General features: G+C 36.6%; 1 protein-coding gene and 1 long non-coding RNA gene across 4 annotated transcripts in view; one reads left to right on the forward strand and one right to left on the reverse strand.

The window, feature by feature from the left end:
- Window positions 1-15,855: 15,855 nt before the first annotated feature.
- On the reverse strand, window positions 15,856-17,619 carry LOC132681199 (uncharacterized). Its single transcript, XR_009610941.2, has 2 exons — window positions 17,519-17,619; window positions 15,856-17,281 (listed from the first exon to the last, which is right to left on the reverse strand). It is a non-coding gene; the product is annotated as an uncharacterized LOC132681199 (long non-coding RNA).
- Window positions 17,620-17,664: 45 nt separating this feature from the next.
- The window catches only part of TMEM161B (transmembrane protein 161B), a 71,476-nt gene continuing 64,586 nt past the window's right edge, over window positions 17,665-24,554 (forward strand). Inside the window, exon 1 of one of the 3 annotated variants that reach the window (XM_060635410.2) lies at window positions 17,665-17,828. In XM_060635410.2, the coding sequence (XP_060491393.1) occupies window positions 17,826-17,828 (3 nt within the window). In that variant the 5' untranslated portion in view covers window positions 17,665-17,825. The remainder of the gene's footprint in view (window positions 17,829-24,554) is intronic. The other 2 variants (XM_060635409.3, XM_078448310.2) reach the window with 2 other exon arrangements.

Raw genomic sequence — 24,554 nt, forward strand, 5'->3', positions numbered from 1 at the left:
CTGTATCGGGTTCTGTGCTGACAGCTCAGAGCCTGGAGCCTGCTTCGGATTCTGTGTCTCATTCTCTCTCTGCCCCTCCCCCACTTGTGCTCTGTCTTTCTCTGTCTCTCAAAAATAAATAAATGTAAAAAAAAAATTAATTAAAAAAATAACTTTCAAAAAAATTACCATTTCATGTTTATTCCAATGGTATTCCATTTCACCACATCTCTGCATACATGGAATACTATTATTTATTGATTTTCTTTAAATTTGTTGTCTTGATTGGCTTGTAATTGAGAATGAATGCATTTTTAAAACATGTTTTTATATCTTTATTGGCGATTTGTATTCCCCCCTTAGGGTGTTTAAGACCTTGTTAAGTTTTAGAAAATCAATTTGTGTGAGCTAGAATAAGAATATCAGCCCATGATCATATTCTTGAAAACTATTTTCTTTCCAGTTTATTAAACTCCTAAAGGTGTTTTACACACACATTAGGGTCTGTCCATCCCGCTACTATATGTAGTTAATTTTTAAAGAATTTTTACCAAATATAAGGCTTTACAATGAACACTTATGTTATAATACAGTTTATCTCTTTATAAGTCTGTTTCAGTCAACAGATTTTAAACTGCTGCAATCCAAGGGCAATACTTTAATCATCTTTCGAAAGCCTAATATAGAGTTTTATACAAAGTAAATGTTCCGTAAATTTGTGACATCTAAATGAGGGAATAAACTTAAAAATCCCTACTAGTTTGTTAGATTCTGCATGCATGGTTACAGACTTCCCAAATTTTATAAATTCTAATCATGACTATCTAGAATTTAGCCCAGAGTCAACATTAAGCTGTTCAAAGGCTTGCAAAATATTCTACCCTTTCCAACTTTAAACTGGGTAAAAACTTGATAAATATGTGTTCTGTATCCTCTCTCAAGTCAATGAAATGCAGTGTTGACCCAGATAGGGTTTGCGATTCTATACTAAAAAACCTCTGGAGATGCTGACTGCCATCTAGAATTCAGTACCCTTCGGGTGTTAAGTCATTCCCTGAAGGTACTATCATGTAGCTCCTCCCACCCCCCTACCCCTGGCCCCAGTTACTCATAAGTATAGACAAAAAATGTCAGTAATGCCTGTTGGGCACAGATAAATATTGTCTACTGTATATTTTATTGGTGTACTAGTCTAGTAACCCTCAGAAAAAAATACAATTAGACAAATGAATTCTGATTTGTAAACCCACACTATATTTGGTTGATTACTGCTTTCTTTTGTAGATATTTACAGAGCATTTTTGTAGCAAAACCTTTTAGATTCTTCCCTAGGTCAGTGTGGTCCTGGCAGATAATTAGAGATGTGAGGGACTCTAAGTTGAATGAATAAAGTCCGGGTCAAGACAAGATTGAAGGAAATGTTTCCAAGTGATTGGATCTCCATTATTTATCACTGGAAACTATTTACTTGTCCATAATCCTTTCTATTTATGAAAGTTTGTGACTTCCAGGTAATATCTAAAAAATACTTTTTCCTAGGGAAGTTTAGACAGGATTGAGTAAAATATTGGCATAAGGACAGCTATTACTACAGCGATTACTACTGCAAGAGGTGGGGTAGTAAAAAAAACATTTGTCAATCAAACAGAAGCTCTCTCAGATGACATGAAATACTCTTTGGAGAAACGCTGAATATTGGCTTGGCTTCCTGGTTCTGGCAATGCATGGGGTAACCCTGTCAGGTCTCTGAATTTCTGACAATCTCTGTCCAAGCAGAGACTGTATGGTCAGTATTTTGTTAACTCCAGTGTGGTTCACATATTACCTCCACAGAGTCCCTCAGACTTTCTCCACCCTCCACTATCCATTTCACAACCACCTCCCCAGCCCCACCCATTCCTTCCACCCCAGCAAAACCTAATCTACTAGGGACATTACTAGATTCTCTTTAAACTCTGTGCAGTAGCTTTGTAGGGCTGCCATAACAAACTGCCACAGACTGGTGACTTAAAACAACCGAAATTTATTATTTTATAGTTCCGAGGCCAGAAGTCTGAAGTCAAGATGTTAGCAGGGCTGTACTTCTACTGAAGGATCTAGGATAAAACCTGGTTTTTGCTTCTTCTAGCTTCTGCTGGCTGTCACCATTCCTTCACTTGTGGCCACATTACTCCAACCTTAGCCTCCGTGGTCACATGGCCACCTCTTCTCTGTGTCTTCTCCTCTGTCTGTCACATAAGGATACTTGTCATTGAACTTATGGCCGGGCAGATAATCCAGGGTGATTTACCTCCTCATCTCAAGATCTTTAACTTAGTTATGTCTGCAAAAGTCCCTTTTCCCAAAGAAGGTAACATTCACAGCTTCCACAGATGTACGACGTGGACATCTTTTTGGGTGCCACCATTCAACCTACTATATCTTGCTTAAGGATACATTTTTTTCCCCTTTGTCTTTCAAGCTGTACCTCTTGAAGCTTTGAAGAAATTCAAGAGGCCTGGTTTTTTTTTTTTTTTGTTTTTTTTTGTTTTTTTTTTATCACCTTAGCTTTTAAGACTTATGTCTTCACTTTAAGCACTTCTTTGGAAAATTCAATCTATTCCTTTGTTTCAGTTGCTTTCTTTTGGGATTCCCCCTTCCCTGGGCACTAATGGGAGGGAGTATCACCAAGTCAAAAAGCAAATCATTCGAGGTTTTAGACTTCTACTTCTTACCCTGAAGGCAGATATTTGTCCATGTTTCAAATAGGTGAATAATATTAATAAGTTGCTATTTATTGTCACTGCTCTAAGCCTAGCTTAGTTGTGTTTTGAATGTGTTACTTCCATTATTCAGAATAATGCTATGAAAAAGATATGGTTGTCTCCATTTTACAGAAAATGGAGGGGAAAAGGGGGAAAAGGAGACCCAGGGTCACATAACTACAAAGTGTTGAAACAGAGAATTAAACTCAGATTTGTCTGACCCCACAAACACACATAATTCTTTCTACTATGTCCACCTACTTCTCATGTTTCCTTTGCAAAGAATGAAACAAAATATTAGGGAGTTCTGCTTTCTGTCAGCTGTAACCTTACACCAGAAGCTGCAAGTGGGCTTTTCCCTTCCTTGATCATCTTTTGGCTCTGAACAGAATTTTAAAAAGCCCATTCTTTGTCCTTTCTTAGCATTTTTTTGCAAGTCTCACCTCATTTGGGGGCTTCAGTTTCCTTGACACTATTCTTTTGGGCCCATGTTACCTTCTTATAATTATCCTTGGTATGTGGTTGCTTTCTCCCAAGGTTTCTGTCACTTCCAATTAGCCAGGCAATTCCTCCTTGTTGGTCAGAATTAGGTTCCCCAGTTGCTCTGCTGGGACATCAAATCATGAGAAAGGCAAATCAAAAACTTGTCAGATGTTTTGCTTTTAGCTCAATGAAACTTTTAAAAGGTATCCAGTTATTTAAACTTTCTTTTTTGATTGGTGCACTGCTACAGGTATTGACAAATAGTATACTGTAGGGCACTGAGGTATCAGTAATGAATTCTTTTATAAATAATTACATGTGGCAGTACATATTTGGAACCAGTTTTAAACCTCTGAAATAAAACATTCTAAAGCAGTTCCAAGCTCCCCATATACACCTGATTATTCTAACACATTCCTGTTTCTAATCCCCCGCTCAAGTTCACCACATGGAGAAATGTATACATATATACTGTTATTTCTAATAAACTAATACTTTGTGTATCTCATTTTTCATGTAATCCCAAACCAGAAAGTGGGAGGTGGGGTGAAGAATATGAACTTTCTGCAGTAAAATATATGTCAGGAAGTCTATGAACTAAAGTCATAACACAGAGGGCTGTGAATTTCAATGAAAAAATAGTATACCTTAAGTTTTGCTAACCTTTAAGTGAAATTTAGAATTTCTTCCAATTGTAACATAGGCAATAAACCATAGTGTTATTAGAAGCAATGGTGGCTTTTTCACCAATAAAATCACAGATATTTTCCTATCATGTTACTATAGTCAGATAGGATAGTTATAGTTGCATACTGTAGTAGAAATCTCAAGATACTATTGGTGTTTCCTATTTTTATTATTACTATTATTATTATTATTATTTTTTTTGGTGTTCACTTCTTTTAAATTACAGACATTATTAGACCCTCTGCTAGGATTTGTTCTTAGGTGCATTAATAAAGAAGTACATGTACAGTACACTTTTGTTGAATATCTTGATTAGTGTATTTTTGTATAATTTATTTCATTAATGATTGTATGCATATATTATGTTTAAAAAATTTTTTTTTTAACATTTATTTATTTTTGAGACAGAGACAGAGCATGAACAGGGGAGGGGCAGAGAGAGAGGGAGACACAGAATCTGAAACAGGATCCAGGCTCCGAGCTGTCAGCACAGAGCCTGACATGGGGCTCGAACTCACAGACCGTGAGATCATGACCTGAGCCGAAGTCAGACGCTTAACCGACCGAGCTACCCAGGCACCCCATATATGATATGTTTAAAAACATGATTCTAAAAAGGGCTTTATAGGCTTCACCAGACTGCCAAAGGGATCCATGGCACAAAAAAGGTTAAGAATATCTGTTATGGACTCTGGCATTGTGGTTAAGAGCGTGTAGTTTGGTATCAAATTGCTTGGGTTCAAATTTTGCTGTGACTTACAGTATAAATTTGGCTAAGTTAGATATACTTTTTTTTTTTTTTGCCTCAGACTCTTCATGTGTAAGATAGAGGTAATACTTACTTAAAAATCTTGTTATGAAAATGAAGTAATATCTACAAAGCCCTTAACATGATGCCAGGCACACAGTATGTTCTTTATCTCCATATCCATCCAGATAATAAGGTTTCATTCAAATCCTATTTATATTTATCCTGTATACAGGTATTGTTGTTTTTTTTTTTTTACTGTGTTGTCACTGGCTAAAATTTAAAATTATATTATTAAATATTGACAAGTTTCAAATGAATATTTATAAAATACATGTATGACATTAGGAAGAAGGATATAATGAGGATCCATATGCCCTCCATCCAGATTAAAGGGGAAAAAGTTGCTTTAGAAAGGATGAATATATAATTTATGATCTAAACCAGAACACATTTGAGAGTAAGAGTGCTATTAATTATAACACCAAGAAAATAGGTAAACCAGGTCTGTTCTGGCTAAACCAAAATGTAAAATCAAACTATTCTTGTATGCCCCTTCCTTATCCCAATCCCTCCTTCTGCAGCTAGAAAAAAAATCACTATTTTGATTTTGTGGTTATCATTCACTTTATTTATAGATTTATGTCATGTGTTTGTACTCTTAAACAATATATTGTTTACTTTTATTGGTTCTTTAATTTATAGAAATGGAATCCTACTTTAATATTGTTTTGTGAATTGCTTTTTTGCTCAACACTGTTAGAGATTCTTCCATGTCTATGGATTTGTAATGCATTTTTTCCCCACTGTTATATTCTACTGAATGAATCTACACAATGTATTTAACCATTCTATTGTTGATGGACAGGTGGACTGTTTCCAGTTTTTACTTTATAAATAATACTGTTAAGAATTTTCTTGCTCATATATCCTAGAACACCTCTCCTGGACCACAAAAGATACACATCTTCAAGTTTACTAGTTAATGCCCAATTGTTTTCCAAATTGATTATATCAACTTATACTCCAGCCAGCAATGTATAAGTGTTCTGGGATATTGTCAGACTTTAAAATTTTTGCTTATGTGGCAGGTGTGAAATTGTATTTCCTTGTGTCTGAGCATCTCTTCAGGTTTCCTGTTCTATGAATTGCCTATTTGGGGCGGTGGGGTGTGGTGTACAGTATTATTTTTTAACTAAGTTGTGTTGGTTCTTCATACAATCTGAATAGTAATCCTTTTGTTAGTAATATGGGTTGTACAGATTTTCTCCCAGTTTATGGCTTGTCTTCTGCTCTCCTTCTGATGTCTGTTTTTTTGTTTTTTGTTTTTTGGCTTATTATAGAAAATGTTAAAACATATAGGAGTATGCAGAATAGAATAATAAGCTTCCATTTACCTATTATCCAGCTTCAACTATTATCAACTCATAACAAATCTTGCTTCATTCATACCACTGTCCACTTTCCCCATTTCTCGTTATTTTGAAGCATATCCCACACATTATATCATTATATCTCTAAATATTATATCTCTAAATATGTATCTCTAAAAGATAAAATGTCTTTAAAAATACTACTAGAACATACCAAATTCTTTTTAATTCCATAATATCATAAAATATTCAGTAAGCATTCAAATTTCTAATTACCACAAAAATTTTTTTAAGTTTGTTTGAATCATGATCCAGGCAAAGTTCTGTGGTAGGTAGACTCCAAAATAACATGCAATGACTCCCATTCCCTGGTGTGCACACCCTTGCATAATTCCCTCTCACACTGTATCTTGGTTTTATGTGGGAACAACCTGTTGGTCACATATCTGTATGATGGTATGTCACTTTTGAGGCTAGCTCAAAAGAGACTTTAAAGCCATGGTAGTCTCTGCCTCTCTGTCTTGAATTACTTGCTTTAGGGGAAACCAGACAGCTCTTTGGTGTGGTGAGGCACAAGCAATAATAAGCAAAAGAACTGAGGCAATTTGTCAAAAGCCACAAGAGTAAGCCATCTTGGAAGTGAATTCTCTAGCACCAGGTAAACCATCAGATGATTGTAGCCCCTGCTGACAGCTTGATTGCTGCTTCACAAGACACCCTGAGCTAGAACCATTCTGCCAAGTTGCTTCTGGATTTCTAACCCTCAGATGCTACATGAGATAAGAAATATTTGTTGCTTTAATTATTATGTTTTGAGGTAGTTTTTTTTTATGAAGCAATGAAAATTAATAAAGATTTTTGTACCTGGAAATGAGGTACTGACATAACAAATACCTAAAACAGAAGAGAGACGTTGGAAGTGGTGGTGGGCAGGACGTGGAAGAACTTGGAGGAGAGTGTTAGTGAAAGTTTGAAAAGTCTCAAAGAAATTTATTTATAGATGCTTGGTAACTTTGAGGAGGTGGCAGATGAGGTCTTAACAGATTAGAAAAGTCTTATTAAAATTGGAGTAAAGTGGCAGAAAGTTTAGCAAGTTTGCCGGCTACAGTTATATGCAAAGTAAAAAATATGCCTAATGAACTGGAGATTTCCAGCCAGAATGTTAAAGATGTCACCTGGTTTCCTTTTGTTTACTGTAAAATGAGAGACGGGGGAGGTAAGTGAGAGGAAGGACAGAACTTGCAGATTTGAGGATTCTCAGCCTCTCCAGGTGATGAGTGATGTTAAAAGTAGAAAATGGCTGTGAACAAAGAACAATTCCAGGGACTAACAGGAAAATATGAAGTTGAGGGTGTAGAGGGTAAAGCCAGAAAGTCAGAAAGATATTAATGTGGTACCTCAGAGTAATTTCATACAGACCCAAAGGATGTGCCTCACAGAACTTCTCAATCAAATTACAGGGCTTCTAAGTTTAAGGGTGTGGTATATCAAAAACCCAAGGTAGAGAAGGGTTTATATAGAGTTATGGGTGTCACTTTGTCTAATGGCATGAACTCAACTAAAATTCACAGGATGCCCACAGAGTTTATAGGAGAATTATTAGCAAAATATACTTTTATAAAGAGACTTAAAAAAATATTTATTTCGAGGGGGGAGGGGCAGAGAGAGAGAGACAGAGACAGAGACAGAGAGAGTCCCAAGCAGGCTCCATGCTGTCAGCCAGGGACCTGAATGCAGGGCTTGAACTCATAAGCCGAAAGATCATGACCTGAGCCTAAATCAAGAGTCAGAGGCTTAACCAACTGAGCCCCCCAGGCATCCCTACAAGAGACTTTTCAGGGGGAATTATATTACCAGGCTATTTGCCAGCCTGGACTGAAAGGAAGAGAATACTAAATGAAAAGAGGTTTTTGGACATCCAACTTTTACAGGCAGAAAGCAAGCAGACAACTACTATAGAGCTAGAAACATGGGAAAGGAAGGATAACTTAGCAAGTGGATCCAAGAGATCAGAAGGCAGAGTGAAGATCCACAGAAAAATTACTCTCAGGCTGTGAATCTTAATCAAGAAACTGCCGACCTGTTCCCAGGTGGATTTTAGGATTTCTGTCAACCTGTATGCTCATTTCCCCCCTTTTAAATACACACATCTATAATGGTTATCCTATCTATTTTACATTAGGTTGTGGAGGCAGACACTGTATGCGTCTCTAGTTTACAGGTCCTCAGATCAAGAGGAACTCCATTTAAGGAGTTGTGCTTGAGGAAGTATACCTGAAAAGCCTCATCCACACCTGAACTTCATTTATATTTCTAAGATTTGAGCGAATGCTGTAAAAGGATGAAAGTTTTCAGGAGTTTTGGGAGAGGATGAGTGTATTTTGAATATTGGAAGAATGAATCTTCGGAGCCCAAATTATGTTAGTTCCCTCCAACACTGCATCAGGGATCGTCACCTATAGAATATAGGAGAAATAATGATATATCATTTGGATTTGGATCACATGCTCTGGGAAAAGCCAGGTGCCATGTTGTGAGGACACTCAGGCAGCCCTGTGAGTGAGCCATCTTGGAAGTGGGTCTTCTATCACCAGTCAAGGCTTCCGAAGACGACAGTTCATGGGTGTCTGGGGGGCTCAGTCAGTTAACCATCCAACTTCGGCTCAGGTCATGCAAGTCCCACAATGAGCTCCACACTGACAGTTTGGAGCCTGTTTGGGATTCTCGGTCTCTCCCTCTCTCTCTGCCCCTCCCCTTCTTGTGCTCTCTCTCCCTCTCTCTCTCTTACACAATGAATAAATAAAAACTTTAAATAAAAGGAACCTCAAAATGGCAATTTTCTAATTCTATCATTCTTCATTCATTAATATATGTATATAGAGAAACTTCACCTCACTTACTATTTGGTTACCTGTGGTACAATCCACATAGAAAAGGCAGGACAGATCCTTGATTAATTTTATACACATGCTTTTTTTTTTTTTTAACTGGTTTTCAGAACAATGAATTGATTTGAGAGCATCCTCCAATGTTGACGAAGTGGATGTTTTTTTGTTAGTTTAGCTATCATCATGAACTTGTGAATTTAAAGACGTTTGATAATTTGCTGTTCCAGTCGATTGCATTTGATATGTTCCAACCTGTGCTCAGGGGCATTTCAGAATTTCTGTAATCCTATGTGTTCTTATTGACAGTCAAATTGTCCATCTTTGGCCAGTGGGATGCTTTTTAGTTATCTCCTGAATCCATTTGACATGATTCTAGGAGAGCTTACTTGCTATCTTGCAAAACAAAATATTCCAGGCTCATCTTCTACATTTCCTGTGCCTAACTAAAATCACCTGCTACTCCAAGAGCTTATAGTGTCTTTTAAACAGAGGTGTTTTTTTTTTTAATGCATTTGAATATAACTTTTTTCTTTGAGTCTGCATTTCCCTACCATAAGATCATAAAGATAATCTTGCTATCTTATCTTCTGAAGGTTTAATGGTTTTCCTTTCACATTTAAATTTTAATTCACCTTGAACTGATTTTTCTGTTTGGTGTTAAATAAGGAGTTCCGATTTCATTTTCCTCCATATAGATATCCAGCACCATTCACTGAATTGATCTTGCTTTTCCTGCTGGCCCACAATGCCATCTGTCTTAAATCCAGATTCCTTATAAGAGTGCATGTATTTCTAGACTTGTGTTCCAATATAAATCATTATTTCCATCCCTAAGGAAGTATCACACTGTCCTAATTACTATAACTTTAACAGATTTATTGAGATATAATTCACATACCATACAATTCACCCATTTAAAGTAGAAGATGGGATGCTTTTTAGGATATTCACAGATGTGTGCAACTATCACCATAGTCAATTTTAGAACATTTTCATTACCTCAAAAAGAAACCCCATTTCCTTTAGCTCTTACTACCTTGTGCTCCCATCTCCCTAAACCTCACCATGCCTAAGCAACTACTAATCTACTGTCTGTATAGATTTCCTATTGCAGAATGTAATATGAATAGAATCATATAATGTGGTCTCTTGTGACTGGCTTCTTTCACTTAACATATTTGCAATGTTCATCCTTGTTATAGCAGGTATCACTACTTCATTTCTTTTTTATAGCCAAATAATATTACGCTGTATGGATATACCACATTTTGTTTATCCTTTGGTCAGCTGATAGACATTTGTGTTGTTTCTACCTTTTGGCTTTTATGAACACCTAATTGGTATAATCTTACAATTCTGTCCGACAAGTTAACTCTCTCCATCTTAAATCTTTTGCTCCTGGAGTATCTTGAAATTCATGATCCCTTGCTCTTTCACAGAAACTTCAGAATTAGCTTGTCAAGTTTCTGGAAAAACTAAGCTGGGATTTTTATTGCAATTGCTTTTTTGCAGGGGAGATTTGCCATCTTAACTCTAGGCTCTAAATACTTGAACATGTAATTTTTTTTGTTATCAGACATTCTTTAATGTCTTCCAGTAATCTTTTGTGATTTTTTTTCTCTTAAAGGAAAAATAATTTTAATTTACTCCTATATAACTTGTATTTTCAAAATGATATGGTAAATGGTATTTTTAAAAATAATTTCTAACAGTTTATGTCTGCTAGATAGAAATGCAGTTCACTTTTGTATATTAATATTATATACAGAATCATTGTAAAACTCTTAAAGTTTATCTGTAAATTGTTTCTTCAATCTTTTATTTTTTATTTGTTTTAACTGTCATACAATGCTAGCTGGGATCTCTAATATGGTACTTATTCCTGACTTTAAGGGACTATTTAAAAATTTTCATTGTTAAATATATATGTTGTAGGTTTTATTGACTTAAGGAAGTTCTGGGGTGCCTGAGTGGCTCAGTTGGTTAAGTGTCTGACTTCATCTCAGGTCATGATCTCATGGCTCATGAATTCGAGCCCCACGTTGGGCTCTAGGCTCTGTGCTGACAGCTCGGAGCCTGAAGTCTTCTTTGGATTCTAAAAAATTAAAAAATTCTGCAAAACTCCAATTTGGCAAAAAGTTTTATCCATGTCTGTGTTTTTTCAAAGGCTTTTTCTGGGCAACATGTTTTCTTTTTTGAAAAATTTCTACTGATTCAATCTCTTACATAGTAATCAGAGCATTCATATTTTCTATTTCTTCTTGAATAACTTTTGAGAAGTTAATTTTTCTAGAAAATATCTACTTCACTTATATCTTCCCACTTGTTATAATAAATTGTTCATGATATCTCCTCAATCTCTATAGCATAATGTCCTCATTTTTGTTTCTAATATTCTTTGTGTCTGCTTTCTTTCTTAGGTAATCTTGTCAAAGATTTGTCAATATTATTATTAAAAGGTGAAACTTCTGACTTTGTTGCCTCTCTATATTGAGTATTTGCTTTTTGTTTAATTCATTAGTTTTATTTCCATTATTCTTTCCCTAATCTCTCAGGTTTAGGACAGATTATTAGATCTCTAATTTTCAGTTTTACTTTAATATTTAAAATTACCAATTTCCTTGTAAGTACTGTTTTAGCTGCATTCTGTAAGTGTTGATATGCAGTATTCCTGTCATTGTTCAGTTCTGAATATGTATTTTCTATTTTACATTTCATTTTCTATTGTTTGTTCTTTATTTGAATGATTCATCTTACATGGAAATGAATTTATTTTCCAAATATGTTTCCTAAATTTCTATTAATTTCTATAAAACTAATTATACTGTGATTAGAAACTGTTATCTAATAATACCAATTCTTTGAAAATTTAAAAGACTTTTTATGATTACATTTTGTAAATTGTTCATGTGTACTTAAAGTATTTTTTATTTCTATTTTTCTGCAATGATGGACTTGGTAATTTAGAATAGCCCTTCTTGTGAAAATAACTAGAAAAGCTGGACAAAATAGAAAACAAACACCTGAAGTCATTAGAGAAGTAATGGAAAAATCCAGTGGAAAATTCAGAAGAAAAAAGAGTTGTTGAATCAAGCATTAATGACAGCTTTTCCCCTGGGATATCTGCTGATCCCAGAGAAGATGGCTAAGAAGCTCGAACAGAACTTCTGACTAAATTATGGAGTTAAAAAGACAAAAATTGGAGTTCATGGCCTGCTCTGGTAAACTCTACAGGCTTCAAGTTGAGACATCAAAGGTCTATACCCTGGGGAAAAGTATGAACTAGAAGGAGATATGCTCAGAGTCCAATCATCTCAATCACTGACTCAAGTGATTTTAGCTTACTAGTGCTCAAAACCCCTGCCAGGAGACATAAATCCTTTCTGCAAAAAATATCATTTCAGGGCTAAAAGTATAATTTCTTCACACAGTAATTCTGGAATTCAATCTAAAAATAACAACATAACTTAACAAAATATTATAAATAAAAATAAACACAAATAAAAAAATAGCATAAGTAATATAAAATAAAAAAATGTAAGAGATGGGTGCCTGGCTGGCTCAATTGGAAGAGCATGAGACTCTTGTTCTTGAGTTTTGAGTTCAAGCCCCAGGTTAGGTGTACAGGTTACTTAAGTAAATAAATAGTTAAACTTAAAAAAAAAAAATGTAAGAGACCTATAGGTAAATAAGATAATTTGGTAAACAACCACAAGAAAAAACAAAGGAGCTTCAGATAATAGCAGACCCCAAAATTACTAGACACAGGTTTTAAAATGATTTATGCTTAATGTGTTTGAGAAAATAAAAGATCCGATTGAGGTAGATAACTAGACATATAACTAGAAACCATAAAACAGAAAGAAACAGAAATGACCAAAATGACAACCAAAAAAGTAACAACTGAAATAAATGCTTCAACAGGTATGTTTGACAGGAGATTAGAGACTTCAAAAGAAAACCATGAACTCAAAGAAAGGTAAGAATTATCTAGAATGAACCATCAGAGACAAATGAATGGATACATAAAGGATAATATAAAATGATCTATTATACATTTGAGTGCCAGAAGGAGAGAAGGGGGACAGGATGGGGGAGAAGCAGTATCTGATAAAAGCTGAGAATTTTCCGAGAGAGAATAAGAACATCATATCCCAGATTCAAGAAGCATTACAAACTTCAAAAAGAAAACCAACAAAACCTAAAACATTTAGTTACATCGTAATCAAACTGCTTCAAATTTAAGACAAACATCTTAAAAGCAGCCAGAGAAAAAAGATTACTTTTAAAGTGACAAAAATAAAACTGACATTATTTCTCAAAAAAAATTATGGGAGCCATAAGCAATGGAATATATCTTCAAAATGATAAAATAGCTGTTAATTCAGTGAAAATATTCTTTGAAAATGAAGGTGAAATAAATGGTTTAAGGATACAAAAATTGAATTTATCACCAGCAGACATTTACAAAAGGAAATACTAAAGCATGTTCTTCAGGAGGAAGAAATATGATCCCAGACAGAAGCTCAGAAATTCAAGGAGTCATAAAGCACATAGAGACAAAGTAAATGTTTGAGTAAATATAAATGCACAGTAACTGTATAAAAATGTTGTCTTGAGGAATTTAGGACATTAAGTATACACAATGTATATAACATGAAGTGGGGTGGTAAGTAAAGCTGATGTGTTCTCAGGTCCTTGTATCATCCAGGAAGAGGTATAATACAACCTAATAAAAGAATATATAACTCTCAAGTTCATGGGGCAGGAGAAACAGAATAATTAAAAAATAATCAGAAAGAATGCAAAAAAAGGCAAAACCAACATAGGATAGGACAAATAAAGAATAGTATCATAATAGATTCAAATCAAGCATATTAGTAACTATGTTACACATAAATGGATTAAACACTTCAATTAACAAAATATTATCAAAATAGATTTAAAAAATCTATTCTTTCATACCACTCCTCAGAGTAAAATGCCTTTCCCATCATACTCAGAATAAAATCCAAACCCTTTCCTGGCTTTCAATGCTAATACAATTTAACCCTTTTATACCCCCCAAACTTATTCTTTTCTTAGTCACTATACTCCAAAAAGGTAGACTTCTTTGATTCCTGAAACATTCCAAATTAGTTCCTGCCTTAAGGTTTAGCGTTATTGCCCTAGCTGCAAGCATGGTTTCCTCAATTTTTGCAAAACTGGATTTTCCCGTCAAATAGGAGCTTAAGTGGCATTTTCTTAGAAGCTTTCCTTCCTTCCTCACGTGATCTAAAATAGTCATCTATTTTAATTTCCTGACTACCACTGTTAACTACCTTATATTCTTACTTATGGTCAATTATCACTAAAATGTAAATTATTTTATAGTAGGGACTATGAGAGAGAGAAAGAGAGTGTGAGTGGGGCAAGGGCAGAGAGAGAGGGAGACACAAAATCTGAAGCAGACTCCAGGCTCTGAACTGTCAGCACACAGCCCAACTCGGGGCTCGAACTCATGAAACACGAGATCATGGCCTAAGCCGAAGTCAGATGCTTAACTGACTGAGCCACCCAGGTGCCCTGCAGTATACTTCTGAAGAGCATGTTGTTTTGTTTTTCCCAAATTAGGAAGATGAGAATTACATGGAGGTTACAAAGCATACTTTTGAGAAAGAAATAAGCCCCTTTCATCCATTCTTAAATAAAAGAAAGTAAAATTTTAAAAATTACCCCCTTACAGAAAGGTTTTAAGGGCAATTCCAGGAATGGTGATTGATATAGTTTGGTTACTTTTTTACTCTTTGTTCTATGTTTAGGATTTTCTTTTTCACATCAAAGAATCTTACTGGTCATAATTTTGCAGCCTGCTTTTAACTTGGGAAAGAAACACTTCCCATTAGAAAGACTAGTCTAGGGGACCCTGGGTGGCTCAGTTGGTTAAGCCTCCGACTTTGGCTCACATCATGATCTCCCAGTTTGTGAGGTAGAGCCCTGCGTTGGGCTCTATGCTGACAGCTCAGTGCCTGGCGCCTGCTTCAGATTCTGTGTCTGGCTCTGCCCCTCCCCCGCTCACACTTGCTCTCTCTCTTTCTCTAAAAAAAAAAAAAAAAAAAAAAAAAAAGATTAAATAAACATTAGAAAGACTAATCTACTTTTAAAAAATAGCTATATTTCACTAAGTATACATGATAGCATTTGACTCATCTCTAATTGCTAACTACTGTTTCTAATTTTTTACCATTATAAGTATTGCTACCACGAATACTTTTGTTCATAAAGCATTTTAAGAGTAATGTAACTAAAGTGATTTTTGTCCACAACATTCATTTAAATGGTATTTCTTAAGGGGAAGGAGGTGATCAACACAAAAAGGTCTCAGCTTTCTAGGTATTTATGTCTAATTAGGAAGACAATATACTATAGTAATTTGGGGGGAAATTACAAAGGCACCTTGTAAGAAAGGACATAATAATCCTATTTATTAAAGCAAAGAAAAAGCAATTTTAATTTCTCAGAAGAGGAGCTAATCAGGAAAACATTTTGTGAACAATATGGAGCTGGTCTTTGAAACAGTGATAGGTCTTAATGGTTGAAAATGTTCCAGGTCATTGTGGGTGTTGAAGGAGGAAGTAACTTTTCTGCTGTTCTTAAGTTATTTGAGAACAGTTCTCACTCAGGACATTGCAACTTTTAATAAAACAAACAAACAAATAAGCCTTAACAATAAGCAACGAAGACTTGGATCAAAGATTAGACTAATTCCCTTGCCAAGAGTACTGAATTTCTTCCTAATCTCCCTTATCCACGTCTTTTATTTCCTTTCAAAATTTTCCCCTTTCTTTTTATCTGTCAAAGACTCTCATCTATTTTAAAGAATGGAAATAGGTAAATCCCTCTACTTCAACACATGTAACCAATACAAAACACTGTAATTATTTGTGGGATAAAAAAGACAGGGAGATGCTGCCTTTAAACATATATGGTATGCATTTTAATCTTTAGAAAACATTACGTATAACAGATTTTTCACACTGTAAAAGAAATTAGAATATTAAAGGATATTAATCAAGGGTTATTTATCAAATTGTCAAATACCAAATAAGGAACATAGAACTCCATGATCTATTAAAAATGATAAGCAGATAACGAATACTGACTGTGATTTCCTCTCGTGGTTTTACTCTGGCAGGAATAGATTCCATCCTGATAATAATTCCAGTCTTACTGTCACATAGGAGGAGATGCTCTGTGAACCTCAATGAGGCTGCCAGGTTTAGGACGGATGTAAGAACCAAAGTGTCAGAAATGAAAGAGTAAGACTTCACAGGATGTGTTGTTACTGACAGACTGATAGCCAGTTTCCTTCTCCACCTTTTCTTCCTCAAGGATAGCAGCTGCTTCCCACAGATACACAAGCAGAACGACTCCAATCCTTCTCTACCACACTTATCATCTGCAGATGCCCTGGGGCTTGTCTATTTACAACCTTGTCCCTATAGAGCAGAGGTGGAACCCTCAGGGAAGTTCTGGATCCGTTAGCAGTCGGTCTGTTTCACAAACTATTTCTCAGCCCCACCCCACCTCCAGCTACTTCCAATGTTGGTACTTAAAATTCCCGTATCTTTATCACATTATTCATCCCCCTTCCCCCCCCACCAAAAAAAGAAAATTTAACGTAAAAACAACTCATACACTCTGTCTCTAGGCCCCTTTTTCATATAAAGCAGGCTTCTTTTGGGTGGCTCAGAAGTGGTTCCCATGGTCTTTCGACCATTTATAGCTTGGGTATCATGCTCTCCAGGTACATGTATAGCCACTCCTGCCTGCCCAACCTTCTTAAATTTCTTGTTACGCTTCCTAGTTTACCTCCCAAGACCAGCTTTACAACAAAACTAGATACTGGCAAAAAGAGATCCTGTAAGTGAAATTGTAGATACAGTCACGTCTTAAACAAGGATCCCAAGTTGTGAGATTAATTTCTGGCTTAAAGGTGCTCTGTATATCCACTTCAAGCCTGCCTCCAGTACCGTGGCTTACAGCCAAATAAAAAAGGCACAGAGTTGCTGGGTACAGATTTTGGAAAAAAACACAAATTAAGAGGTACACGGGAGTTTCACTTTTCCCCCAGCTGATGACATATATTTTTTAAAATAAAAGGAGACCGTCCACATTGGAATGTATTAAATAGGCAGAATTCTCCTCCTGGTTTCTCTGCTCTTGTAGATGTTCCTCTGGCTTCAACTGGTATATATGAATAGTGAAGAAACATCTGAGGATCAAATTCCACTGCCCCGAGGAAGAGGAGCGCTGCTGGACGCACTAAAGCAGGTAGAAGAGATGACGGAGGGACAAACAGGTCTGTGGAGATCCGGAAAGTCTCCAGGAAGGGGCAGCCTGGAAAAAGAGAAGGTAAAAGAAAGCGCGTGGCTGAGTTCAGGCAATTACTGTTGTCTCAGCACGACCACGGCCTGTGATTTTTCTCCCTCACTAAATCCTCTGGGGTCAGTCCCCACCCCGTTCATCAACCTGCGCCTCCATCGCCTCCCCGGGCGAGGATGCGCTCCGGCCCAAACCACCCAACGTACCTCCGAAGCTCACGATCGCAGCAACACCCCCCGCCCGCCCACCTACCTGTGCTGCGCCTGCGCCTCCCCCCCGCGCACTCTCAAGGTCAGCACCGCCCCCAGCCTCTAACCTAGCACCCACGGAAGTGGCATTAGAGGACGTCCTGCGTATGCTCGCCTCTGCGTGGCGTGGGGTCGCAGGCGTTCAAGGAAGGGAGGGACTTCCTGTCCCGCGCGGGCAGAACTTCCGCCAGAGCCGGAAAACTCTCTCCCTCGCGTTGTTTAAGAGGCTCCCGTCTGCAGGGTGGGGAGGGAAGGTCCAGGACAGTCCCGGGGATTCCAGGGCGTCCGGTCTACGACCTGTCCTTGGCGCCATGGTGAGTCCTGGTTTGAAAACTGGAGTAACAACAGTGGGAAGGAAGGGGCCATGAGGTCAGTCCTGTGAAGGTAGCCAGTCGGGTTCCCGGCTGAGGATGGAGCAGGCGAGAGTAGTGGGATGATTCGTGGGGGCAGGACCCCGCACCTGTCCCGGAGTGCTGAAGCTCCTGGGCCCCTGAGGAGGAGCATCCGCCCTGCCCAAAGGCGAGGTTTGTCCAAGAGTACCTAGTAGGTAGCCAGAATGTTCGTGGTCCATTCACTTTGTATGGCGTGTGGCGCCAGGTGGTCCCTAGAGCTGACCCTGCCGGGTTGATCTTTTCCGCCCCTCCCTCCTCCTCTGCTGCTTGGCAGTGGCCAAGAACTTAAGATCTTAGAAATTCCTTTAGCTTTTCCAAGTTGACACAAAGGAACCCTTTCTTGTAGAGGATCAACACTTGTCACCTAAGATAAAGGGCAAAGTCAGCTTATCTTTCAGACTCAGCCTATTTGAAATTGGGAAGGGTGTCATAAAAAATTCAGACTCGGTAAGGAGGGATTTTATTCGAAAGGAATATTGCAAAGGTCTGGGGAATGGGACTATTGCATAGGGAGAATGTTCTAACCATAAGATTGGCAAGAGTCTCAAAGGTTAAGCAAAAAGGTTTTTCTTTTATAGGGAGGAGTAAAATAATGGTAGGAAGAACCATATGTGGGGAGGTGAGATGAAAGCATAGTACATTGAACAGTTAATCAGAATGTTTTACTCTCAGGCCAGTCTGTTCTGAGGAAGAGCTGTTAAAAAGGAGTTGTATGCTGCTTCAGACTGAACCGGGGGAAAGAGGATCTTAACCAGAATTTCAGTAACAAATGTTTTGTTTCAGTTGATGTGTGGGCACATGCAGTTCAGCCAATCACTTGTGAAACAAAGAATGGGAATTTGTGGGCTCTGTCTCTGAGCTTGTCATAGGTAAACACGTGGGGCATCTGTGAGCCTTACCTAAGTCATGTGGGTACCAGTGGTTCATTGCAGTAAGCCCTTTACAAAACACAAAAGGGTGTAGGGGGTATTTCTGAACCTTTGCTCTTTTCCAAGATCACAGGGATCTGGTAAAGTTCAGCATTGTCAATTATTTGACTATATAAAAGATTTCAAATTCTCATCTGGAAGGGAGTGTGTCTTGGCATTTAGTTTCAGTGTACCGTGTTTATCCAGGACCAAATGTCGACCTTGTTCAGCTGTTGTGTACGATGTTGGACTTTCAAATGACTTAGAAACTTCAGTGAATGTGAAAGAAAAGAACTTGAAAGTAATGTGGTTTCTGGTGTACTCTACCAGCTAATGTAACATATGATTCTTTTTGGTACTCTGTGTTTTTAACTTCAGTGAATAATACAGTTTTTGTTCATTAAGAGTTTTTTTTTTTTCTTCTCTTTTATATCAGTGAAATTAAGACAAAGATAGGGTATAGTAGAATGAGAAGGAGCCAAAGACAATAATTAGCCTAACCACCTCCACTCCACTCTACTCTCTCCCTAATTTGACATAAGGAAGAGTCTGAGGTCTGGAAATAAGCACTGGTTTCCCTAAGATAACACTAGTTTGGCATAGTCAGACTACTACTGACTTAAAAACTCAGTAAAAAATCTCCACTTCTAAATTTAAGCTCAGTTTTTGCTTATTGGTCTGAAAAGCAGAGGGTGAAAATACAATAAAAATCCTTAAATTTACAATAGTCACAAAGAAGCTGAATGTGAACTTACGCCCAGTATTCTGTAATACTAGAAGGAGAACTCCTCCTGCCATCTCAAAAAATATAGTTTTATTTTAGGTTGAGGTAAACTCATGCTGTTTCTCAAAATGTCACGTAAGAGAATGTCACCTGGAGAACGTCACCAGGGGCCAACTAATTGACTCTCCATTCTGGTATTGCTTATATTTTTGTGTTAACTTACTTAACTCCACTTAAGTGTTCCCAGTCATGAAGTTGATAACGTCTGTATATGCAAGTTTAGGCAATATATGGAATCCTTCAAAAGAAAAGGTTTAGACATTAAATGAAGTGAGGGGTTGAATTTATTTTGAATACAGCTGGGTTAAATTGAGAACTTTTTCACAGCTTGGGCCTAATGCTATGCAAAACAGGCTGTACTTGAACTCAGAAGACCCAGATTCTGCCCATTATTAGTTCCATGAATTTGGAAAAAGGAGTCAAGTTAGGTAAGGGTTCCAGTTTCCTCCTAGATAAGAGAAGTGGGGCTTGATGGAGATTAAAACATCTTTTTTTTTTTTAAGTTTACTTATTTTGAGAGAGAGAGAGAGAGAGAGAACGAGCAAGCTAAGGAGGGGTGGAGAGAGAGAGAATCCCAAGAATCTGCACCGTTGCAGAGCCTGATGTGTGGCTCAAACTCACGAACTGTGATATCTTGACCTCAGCCTAAACCAAGAGTTCTTAACTGACTGAGCCACCCAGGCACCCCAAGATTAAAATACTTTCTAATTCTCACATTTCTGATTCTTTAACTTTCAGGACTTTTTTCAGAAGAGGTACATGTTTCTCATTCAAAAAATTTTAGTCTTGGGGCGCCTGAGTGGCTCGGTCGGTTGAGCGTCCCACTTCAGCTCAGATCATGATCTCATGGTTCGTGAGTTCGAGTGGGTTCGAGCCTCGCGTCGGGCTCTGTGCTGACAGCTCGGAGCCTGGAGCCTGCTTCAGATTCTGTGTCTCCCTCTCTCTCATCCCCTCCCCTGCTCATGCTGTCTCTGTCTCTCAAAAATAAATAAATGCAAAAAAAAAAAAAAATTTAGTCTGACTTCCACTTTTTTCCTTACCCACTTTTTTCCTTACCCTTTTGATTTTTCAAGTTTGATTTTTTGTTTTTTTTCATTCTCCTTGTGTTTTTTTTATACATCATGTAGGTAATACTTGGAATCTTTGTACATATGTTTGGCCAGGTATTTCACTATTGTCCTAAATACTATTACAGAATGGAAAGCAAAGCGTTGGGACACCTTGATTTTACTTGTTTTAATTGATAAAAGTTCACTCTGTTCTTTTATTCCCTGGTACATTAAGTAGACCCAAACTCAGTAAATGCCTGTGCATGTAATAAGGTTCTTCTATTGTGAGCAGATGAGAGTAGGATTATGGTCCAGACTAAAAATACTTAGTATTCACTCTTAAGTTTTTCTTCCATGTTGTAAAAATTGTTAGTCTATAGACAATTTACTAAAGGAATGATGAAACTATTTCTTTTCTTATACTTTTCTTTTTGAAAATTACAAATCAGCTGTAATCAAATAGATCTTTTTACCATTTAAGCTTATTTGCAGGACAAAGTATGTAGAATAGAGCTAGTTCCTGGAATTGGAGGTATCTCATGGCTTGTTTTATTTATGTAGCATTCTGTGGTAATTTTTATTGCTGGGATTGAGCTATGTTGTCTGTTGGCAAAAAAAGGGCTGTCAACTTCTGCCTTACTCATTTAGAGTTAATGAGAAAGATTAGGGGGCCGAAAGGGGTATTGAGAAGAGAATGGTAAATGTTATAAGAGGTATGTATAACGTGCTCAAAGAATAGAAGAAAGAAATTCTAACAGTAGGTGTCATGTAGTAGGTGACTTAACTGAGGACACTAGTTCTTAAATTTGAGTTTGTGTAGAATTCACCTGTGATGTTTGATAAAAATGCTTATCTGGGCCCCATTAATGGGAGGTAGAGTTTCAGAATCTTACTTTTAATTAAGAGTTTTACAGTTAAATCTGAAATTGGCAGTCCTTAAACCATACTTTGAGAGAACTCTAATGCAGACTTTAGTGGAGGTATTGGAGAGATTTGTGCTGGATGATGATCAAACATCTGCAGTTTATTGATATGGTGGATTCTTTTAATTGATTTTTGAATATTGCACTAGCCTTGCATTCTTGGAATAAATTCCGTTTGGCTGGGATATATAATTCTTTTCATATGTTGCTGGGTTTGATTTGCCAAAAGTTTAGGATTTTTGCATTTATATTTATAAGAGATAAAGATGATCTGTAGTTTTCTGGGCTGAGTGCTTTCTGTTAAGGACGGTTATTAATTGTTGATTCAGTTTCTTTAATAGATACAGGCCTGTTCAGATTGTCCATTTCTTATGTCGGTTTTGGCAAATTGTATCTTTCAAGGAGTCAGTCCATTTCATCTAGGTTATAAAATCTGTGGGCATGGAGTTGTTCGTAGTGCTTCTTTATTATTTTAATGTCCGTGGAGTCTGTAGTGATGTCACCTGTTTTGTTTCTGGTATTAGTAATTTGTGTCCTCCTTTTTCTTAGCCTGACTAGGCTTATTGATTTTATTGATCTTTTCAGAGAACCAGTTTTTGGTTTCATTGATTTTTCTCTATTGATTTCTTCTTTCCAGTTTTACTGATTTCTGCTCTAATTATTATTATATATTTTCCTTCTGCTTAGTTTGGACTTAATCTGCTCTTTTTTTAGTTTCCTAAGGTGGAATTTTAGGTGTTTGATTTTAGATCTTTTCTAGTATTTACATTCAATGCTATAGATTTCTGTTTAAGCACTGCTTTTGCTACATACCATAAATTTTGATAAGTTATGTTTTAATTTAATTAAAAATATCTTGAGTTTGTCTTGGTTTTTCCTTTTTGACCCATGTGTTATTTAAAAATGTATTGTTTAGTCTTGACATATTCTGGGATTTTCCACTTTTCTTTCTGTTTACTGATTTCTAGTTTAATTCCATTGCAGTCTGAGGGCAGACATTGTATGATTTCTGTTTTTTTTAAGTTTAAGGTGTGTTTTATGACCCAGAATGTGGTCTTTCTTGGTGAATGGACATGTGTAGCTTCACGGATGAATTCTCAGGTTTTATCAGTTAGCCATATAGTGGCAGAGATTTGGGTTTCTTCCCACATCTCTGATTTTTCCTGTGACTTCTCTCCTTCACTACTTTCCTAAAGAGGCTTAGTTCAAATAATAGTAGAGACTGTTCTCGTGGGTAGCATTTGGTTTATTTAAGATTGATTCTTAAGACTAGCTTATACTCTGGTTTTGGTCCACTTTTTAAATTTAGTTCTTTTGTTTGCTCTGGAGTGAAAGCGTAAGGCAAATTTGGTTGATTTTAGAAAATCAGAAGATAATTGAAAGTGTTCGTTTCTAAGAGAGAACTTATTTTCTTAATGTTGTACTGTGGTTTTGCCCATGTTACTAAGTTGAGCGAACACAACTTGCCCCAAAGAAACTTTGAAGAAACTTGTCTATAAAGTGTCTCTTTACTCTTTATCTACCACCTACAAAAAAAAATCTTTGAAGGTCTGGTAGAACATTCGCTTGGTTTTGATTGAAATGATTATACCTTTTCCTTCCCCAAACATTTAAAAATCATGGTCTCTTCTCACAAGTACTGTTTAATCGATTATTCACTATTTATTAAGCACCATCTGTATGTCAGGTATATCTGTATTCTTGGCCATAGGGATATAACTTTATTAAACAGGGATAATACTGCCTTTGTGGAGCTTATGTTTTACTGGGAGATTCTGATGATAATGAAATGAGACATAATATGTGTTGGTTGTGATAAATGCAACTAAGAAAGATAAAAGCAGGGTGAAGGATAGAAAATGATTAGGGTGGTTGTTTTATTAGTTAAGTTATTCAGAGAAAACCTAAATGAGGTGACAGTGGAACAAGTATGATTTAATATACATATGTATATATCTTCAACATACATGCCTGTTATCTGTGAGTACATATTTGGGAGCTATACCCTAAACAATTACTATAATGTCATGCACAAAGCTCATATTGTCTGTAGCTATATAATTCTTTCAATAAAGTTAAACATTATCATTTTTCCAAACAGTGAACAGGTAAATAATTTAAGTATTTTTTTTTTTTTAGTTTTTTATTTTTTTCAAGTTTCTTTATTTATTTTGAAAGAGAAAGAGAATGAGGGAAGGGGCAGAGAGAGAGGGAGAAAGAGGGAGAGAAATTCCTAAGCAGGGCTCCACACCAGCAGCATGGAGCCCAACGTGGGGCGTGAACTCACAAACCAGGAGATCATGACCAGAGCCAAAACCAAGGTTCAGACATCCAAACTACGGAACCACCCAGGCGCCCCTTAAGTATATTTTGTGTTTTTTTCCTTAAAGAAACCTCTATAATAGTAAGTGATGTTTTATTTAATAGATTGGTTTGTGCCACATATTTTTAGTCTTTTAGTATATTTTTTGAGAGAATATAACTCATTAACTCACAATATACTGATTTTACATTCATATCTTTCAGTTACATAAAGCAGACTTAGTTATTCCATTGTTAAAGTAGACTAAAATATCTTTGTGATTTGCCCATAATCAAAAGATTTAGAAAAACCTGGTATCATTTCAGCTTTTGATTCTTTGATGTTGAGACTCAGGGTCTTAATATCTGATTATAAGGTTGTATTTATTTTAAAAAAATCTTTAGGTAGTATGAAAAGCCAATCTGCTCATACATGCTCATAAGGATATTTTGGGGAAAGTACAATAAATATGTGGCATGGAAAGGATGCTTGAACTAGAACTAGATGACCTCTGGGGTTTGACTCAAGTTTTTGTGATTCTGAATTTGTGAAACTGAATATCACTGATATTCACTGATGCACATTTAGTTGAATGTATATTGAAGTGACAGTGGAGGGAATATTCAATTTGTCTTTCAAGAAGAGTTTCACAGAGGATTGATTGGACTAGGTCTTTTAAGGG

Source organism: Panthera onca, chromosome A1 (genome assembly GCF_046562875.1).
Source record: "Panthera onca isolate mPanOnc1 chromosome A1, mPanOnc1 haplotype 2, whole genome shotgun sequence".
Taxonomy (NCBI): domain Eukaryota; kingdom Metazoa; phylum Chordata; class Mammalia; order Carnivora; family Felidae; genus Panthera; species Panthera onca.